At 42.0% G+C, this 6820-nt stretch overlaps 2 protein-coding genes across 2 annotated transcripts; one reads left to right on the forward strand and one right to left on the reverse strand.

The window, feature by feature from the left end:
• Positions 1–219: 219 nt before the first annotated feature.
• Positions 220–3376, reverse strand: LOC137745881 (receptor-like protein kinase ANXUR2). The gene has a single exon (XM_068485915.1). It carries the CDS (start codon positions 3078–3080, stop codon positions 435–437), a length of 2646 nt encoding a protein of 881 aa, XP_068342016.1. The 5' UTR covers positions 3081–3376; the 3' UTR covers positions 220–434.
• A 1813-nt stretch (positions 3377–5189) lies between these two features.
• On the forward strand, positions 5190–6641 carry LOC137746254 (uncharacterized). Its single transcript, XM_068486330.1, has 2 exons — positions 5190–6034; positions 6363–6641. Exons 1-2 carry the CDS (start codon positions 5530–5532, stop codon positions 6440–6442), a joined length of 585 nt encoding a protein of 194 aa, XP_068342431.1. The 5' UTR covers positions 5190–5529; the 3' UTR covers positions 6443–6641.
• Positions 6642–6820: the final 179 nt, after the last annotated feature.

Below are 6820 nucleotides of genomic sequence, written 5' to 3' on the forward strand. Positions count from 1 at the left end.
GGAAGTTATGAAATTTACATTAATTTAGGGGTGGGGTTTAACAAAGTAGACGGGAAAGTGTAAAACATCTGAACGATTCTTACTCATTGAAACAAAGTAGAGAGGAAAAAACAAGAAGAATCTAACAAAATGATTCCTTCTATGTTCTTTCCGATTTCCACAATTTACAGTTGGTAATATATCGTGTATATAAGATTTATATACTAGAAGAGAGACTAATATACAAATTATAACTTTATCATATAGCTCACCGGGAAGAACAAACTCGACTTCTGCATGAACTTGTTTGTGTAGCGTACAGATTGCTATAGAATCATATATAGGAACAAAAAGTAGATAAAGCACTACATACAACGAAATCAATAAATGTTGTGAGTTGGTCTGATCCCATATTGCTTTCTCTTACAGCAAATCATGAATTAAGAGCATTACGTTTATCGACCTTTTGGATTGACAATCTGTGAGAAGATTGCGCTGGTGTCGTCGGTGTTCTCATTTGTGGTGGTGGTGGTGGTGGTGTTGTTGTTGTTGGTTTCTTCTCCCAAATCACTGTCGCTTCCGAGGCTCAGGTTGCTGTAGTGTACTGCCATCATGTTCTGGTTTCTCAGATGGGGGTCGTCAGAGTCACTTCTTTGGCGTCTTGAGGAGTGACTCGAGCCATCTGTGTCGTCCTGCAACTGGAGTGCAAACTCAAGGTTCCACAAAATGTCGTTCAAAGTGGGGCGGTCGAGTCCTGAGTCGGACAAGCACTTCTCAGCTGTGTCTGCGAATTTTTTGACGCTTTCCATGTTGACTTTCCCCTTGAGGTGAGGATCAATGTTTTCCTCCACAGTTCCTTTTCTTTGGCAATGAAGAGCCCAATCTGCTAGACTGACCTGTTCCTTCGACAGGCTAGGGTTGAGAGCTGGCCTTGCGAACAATGCCTCAAAGAGGACAACTCCGAATGAGTAGACATCCGATTTTTCTGTCAGTTGCTGCCTCCTGAAGTATTCGGGGTCCAAGTAACCGAAGCTACCCTTCACCACTGTGCTAACATGGCCTTGATCCATGTTGGGACCAGTCTTCGAGAGCCCGAAATCAGAAACCTTGGCCTCCCAATTCTCGTCCAAGAGAATGTTTGTCGTCTTGACATCCCTGTGGATGATGGTCCACCTAGCCCCGGTGTGAAGGTAATGAAGTCCCTTTGCTGCTCCAATACAGATCTCCAGCCTTTTCTTCCATGACAGTTGACCTTGAGATTTGTTGCCCTTGTACAGATGCTCTCGTAGAGTGCCGCGTGACATGTAGTCATAAACCAAACACATTTCATTATCTTCTTCACAGAAGCCAATCAGAGAGACCAAGTGTTTATGCCTCAGCTCTGAAAGCATCTCAATTTCGGTCTGGAATTCGTGAACTCCTTGCTCTGATTGTGGGTTGGATCTCTTGATAGCCACTTTGGTTCCTCCATCGATGACACCCTTGTACACCTTTCCGAATCCTCCAACACCAATGACATTGGACTCGTCGAAATTCTTAGTAGCATGTTTCATCTCAGGGAAGGTGAAACGCCTACAACGGCCTTGAGCAGCTGACGAAAGGTGGGCGCTACCATTGCTCTTGCCTGAGGTTGTGGATTTGGTGCCACTGGTATGGGAATTGCCGTAGATTGGCAGCCAGCTAGAGGTGTGTGTATCGCTTCCCAGGGCTTTTTTCTTTCGTTGGTACACAGCAATGCACAATGCAGCAACTATGCCGAAGGCTGCAGCTCCTCCAGCAGCTCCACCAATCACGTGAGCTTTGTTGGTTCCGCTTCCTTCCTGTTGCTGCTGACTTTGAAAGCTTCTCTGCTTTTCCTCAATATCCTTTGCCAACATGTCGGAAATCTTGGGATTAAGGCCTGCCAAGTTTTTACCTTGTTCGAGCTTGAATATCTCCACCCCATTGAGGAGCGAATCATAGAACTCCGGACTTGATTTCGTTAAAGGATGCAAAGCTAGCCAAAGATCACCGTTAAAATCCTCATCGGCCGCTACCACATAATCTCTGTATGTAGTCACCCCCTTTCCTCCTGTCCATCCGATCACATCTGCTCCAGCCTCGGCGGTTAGATTATTAATGTAGATTGTGAACACCATTTGATTGGTTTTGGTGAGGTAAAAGTCACAGAAGTGTAACCTCACAAGGTACATGAATTTGGCATCAACTTGGTTGAACACCCATGTGAGGTTGTAACCGAGGTTGACATCCTTGTTCTCACCCATTGATCTCGAGGTCCTGTAGATATCAACGGGAGCAATGTATGGTGGCATATTTTTGTAGTTGATTTTTACATCCTTGGCGGCTTCATTGGTGACCCCAAGTTGCGCACCATATACATAAGCAAAGTCATCGTACCATGTCCTTGTTAGGTCGCCGGAGTCATTGGTTGGGGAAATAAACTGCCCCCCAATATTCACTCTAAACATGGTCTGCAAATTTGACCTCTTGCCGTCAAAAGTCTGGTCCGAAGACCCGACTATTGCAGCGTCGCCGAACATGTCAGGCGTTCCAATCAGCTCAATGCCATTCACAAATGCAAACCCCGAGGAAGGCGAAAAGGTGACCTCTAGAGAATCCTTGTTGAGGGGTGCCAGCAGATACTCTCTCATGATATAAGCTTGTGTAAGGGCCTTGCAAGTGATTGAAGCGCTAAAGTTTTGCAAGAGAGTGATTCCATTGGCGACGACCGAAAAATAGGACCCCTCAGCGTTGTTGCTGCCGTACACAGCCGGATAGAAATAAAGTCTAAGCATGTACCGCTGCTTCGGTTTCACAGGCAACTTGTATGTGGCATTCGCGGTGAAAATCCTGGCTTTCATGTATGGAACCTCGGAAAGAAGCTCAGGGTCCTGGTACTGCGCTTGTGCCGAGGTTGTCTTTGATGAATCGGCAAGGTACTTCGTGTCTGGTTGCCATTTCCTCCCATCTGCATCTTTGGCCTCATTTTCATAGCCGCAGCCAAGGATCAGCGGATCTGAGCCCGAGTTTGCAGCATTGAGGCCGTTCAAGAGCACGGATGCAAAGGCGAGAAAGAGAAGAATCGGGGTTTTGATGTACATTGCTAGCTAATAAAAAATGAAAACGAAAAAGAAAAGAGAGACAGAGACCGAAAGCTCTGTCAACGGCGTACAGGAAAACGGAGGACTCTGATCAATGAAGAAGTACAAGAAGTTCTCCTGTACGCCCGGAGAAACGACAAGGGTTTCTTTGGTCTCTGGTTTTTTCTTTGTATTCTTCTTCTATGGATGATGGTGTTAACCTAAGCCATACCTAACCAAACGCAAAAACGGTTAGCAGTCTTACCTGGACCTCAAGGACTAGACCAGGCAAGACGAAGACATAGGCAGAGGGTTGATTATTTGGTACTCTTCTATTTTTTGTAAAATGTGGGTTCTTTTGTTTGCTTAGTTCGTTTCGATTTCCATTTCTGAGACGTCCGTTGTTGTTTGACAGACGGGAATGTAGTCGGAAACCAATGGTTCGGAGCAAAAATCGAAGATTGTACAGGTTTTGGTTGGTCGTAACAACGTCTGAAGTTTCTGTTTGTAGTAAAAGAACATGCTAAATTTAGCAATTTCTTTATAATGTTTTTGTTTCATAATTTTGGAAAAATGTTTTGTGGAACCAATGAAATCTGAAGGAAGGAATCCACCGTTGATTTCATGGACTTATGAGCTGACTTCAATCAGTATATTGATTTCCATATGAACGTACCCCAAAAGCTGGAGAAACTACTCTAACGACCTCCTGCAATGTAGAACAGGAGCATTGCCCAAGCTTTTAGGTCTCTTTGCAGTGAGATTTTTAGCCCAATGACTAAGGGCTGGTGTGAAAGATACTTTTAAAATGATTGAAAGTGTTTTAGAGAGAATATTTTTGGATTTCAAAAGCATTTAAAGTGCTTCTTGCAATAAACGCTAATTGTAGAAAGCATGCTTTCAACCATTTTAAAAAGATGGTATTACGTAAGGACTATAAAAGTTGAATTTGGGAAAAGATTATACTTTTTTATCAACTAAGTGTTGTTTATAAGATTCGAACTCATGACTTCTTATCACAAAGTAGAATTTGGATGTCGGTAATTACGGTAGTACTTTAAAGATATTATAATAAGTTAGATGTTATTGACACTTCCAAAACTTCATTTGAAACTTCTCTTTAATAAAACACGAGAGAAAATGCACACAAAGGAGTGTAGGATAATAATTTTTGTTTCGTGCTAATAACAACTCTCTATATGAATGTTAAATTAAGAAACTTATTAGCAATGAACAGTAAACATCTGGCACTACTCTCTCTTATTTTTTGAATGGTATGGAGGAGTGTATGATGACTGTTTGGAGTACTAGTACTAATAACTCCCTTAATTTCAAAAGATCATTCAAAACTTTTCCTTAATTAAAACACTTAAAAGAGAAAATGCATACAAAGGGATTGGAGGGTAATAGTTTTTGGTGCCAATAACGGCTCTCTACGTGAGTTGCAACTCCTCTTTGGGGGAGTGTATAACGACTATTTTGGAGTATTATTAATGAAGTGCTACTAACAAATTCTTAAATTAAAAGATTATTCAGATGTGTTACATTATTCATTGTTATTTAAACTACATTTACTTATCACATTACCTGCAATACAAAGGTTGTCAACAATTAGTTCAAATAGTAGCACTCGTTTGTAAAGAGAAGTGATTTGTGCACATTTATTTATTTATTGTGTTTCTAAATTTTAGAGTGAATAAATCAAAAGAAAATTACAGAATATGAAATAAATAAATAAATTGTCCTCCATGAGCAAATTGGTCGGAAAATCCTAATTATCCACAATATTAAAAAATTGTAACTTCTAGAATGATACTGTTGTCAAAGGTAGGTAACCATTGATCATGTTATCATTCTTTTTTTAGTATCACCAGCTAAATCCAAGGACAAAACGTACATAAATTTAGGGAGCATGCCTGCACACGATATCAGAATGTGAGAAGATATGTACGTGCTATGTACCCTCCAAAATTAACAAATTAATTAGGGAGGGTTTTGGTTAGTGACAGTTAGAAATGGATGGTGGAAATGGCAACGGATGTGCGTGGCCACCGCAGGTCCATCCACCCTCGATGTCCCCATTAAAGCCCTTCACACAACATCTGTGTTGAGCTGGTCGGGTTGGTGAGAGATCATGCACCTCAGAAACCCTAAATTCCTCTGATCCTTTTCTCCTTCTGATTATCTTTTTTGGGGAAGAAATAAAACACCGCCACCCCACACCAACCCTCCAACCCGGCCCCGTACCACACTCAGATCGAAGGACCTACCTTGTTCGGTTGGTGCGGCGGCTTCCTTCTATTGCCGCTGTCACCACCACCACCTCCGTATTAAGAACACACACACTTATACACATACATAAACCTTATACCGTACATTCAATACCATACACCACCACGTACGCACGTGCATGCATTTGGTTAATCAAGCAAACTCATCGTTTGTTTAATTAATTTTTAGTTACGTAAAAATGAAGGACGAGAAATTACATCGACGGAAGATGTCGTCATCGTCGCCATCACTATCCCTTTCGTCCTCCTCCGAGGAGCTCCAGCACATGCCGCTGGCGCCACCCAAGATGTTGAACCGGAAGCGCCTGAGCAAGCAGCTGTCCATGTGCGAGACGCCTAGGGACATCGCCTGGGAGAGGCGGCGGCGCCAGATTCTCAGCCAGGAGAGGAGGATGCACGGGATCAGAGACTCCGAAGACATGCATCTGACCGACGAGGACTTGCATGAACTCAAAGGGTGCATTGAGCTAGGGTTTGGGTTCAATGAGGAGGAAGGTCAGAGGTTGAGCGCTACCTTGCCCGCTCTTGACCTTTACTTCGCTGTCAACCGCCAGTATTCCCTGAGCCCCGTGTCCACGCCGAATAGCGCTAGCTCCCGCCATTCTACGTCGTCAATGGGTGGACATTCCTTGTCGTTTGGAAGCCCTACGAGCGATACCGATGCATGGAAGATATGCAGTCCAGGTATGCCGACTTTCTATCGTAACAAAAGTATGACAAGGGAACATTTATTTATTTATTTTATAAATATACACAATATTTTAGAACTTTATCTAGTCAAATGGGAAGGATGCAATTCAGACTTTGAGCTTCTTGAAGAAAAATATTTTTGAACTATCAATTCATAAAATATGAAATATGAGAATTTAATATTATTGTTTACCATACTATGCATGGATATTGTAGACAATTGATGGTCATAGAATTAGTTTTTTAGATTTTAAACTTTTATTGTATTTTACTCCGAACTGTTTGTTTTGAAAAATATTAGTTTGATCTTGTGGATTTGTAGGTGATAATCCTGAACAGGTGAAGACCAAATTGAGGCATTGGGCACAAGCTGTGGCTTGTTCAGTGATCCAGTCTTCCTGAAGAGTGGAATCATCATCAGATGGCTTTGCTTGTACAGAGGACTAAAAAGCAAAAGCAAAAACATGAAAAAAAGAGGTTGTTCTTGTTCATGAGTGAGTGGTGCAGTTTAAGGAAATTGAAGTGTGAGATGGCTTTGCTTGTACAGAGGAAACTATTTATACTTTCTAGAGAGAGAGAGAGAGAGAGAGAGAGAGAGAGAGAGAGATAGAATTCTACAGGAAAAAAAAGGAGAAAGGAGATCGAGAGGAGGAAGAAGATCGATCGAGGTCGGCTTAAGGTTATGCTTAATAAGGATTTCTTGATTAAATTGTGCTACTAGTTACCATCTAAGAGAGATTGAACATGTTAAGCAGCATGCATGCATGCATGTATGCAAAA

Source organism: Pyrus communis, chromosome 9 (genome assembly GCF_963583255.1).
Source record: "Pyrus communis chromosome 9, drPyrComm1.1, whole genome shotgun sequence".
Taxonomy (NCBI): domain Eukaryota; kingdom Viridiplantae; phylum Streptophyta; class Magnoliopsida; order Rosales; family Rosaceae; genus Pyrus; species Pyrus communis.

Excerpts from the sequence above, each read along its gene's own strand:
- LOC137745881 (XM_068485915.1), bottom strand. The coding sequence starts at position 3,080 with ATGTACATCAAAACCCCGATTCTTCTCTTTCTCGCCTTTGCATCCGTG.
- LOC137746254 (XM_068486330.1), top strand. The coding sequence starts at position 5,530 with ATGAAGGACGAGAAATTACATCGACGGAAGATGTCGTCATCGTCGCCA. Across the intron at positions 6,035-6,362 it reads ATGGAAGATATGCAGTCCAG|GTGATAATCCTGAACAGGTG; the intron begins GTATGCCGACTT and ends GTGGATTTGTAG.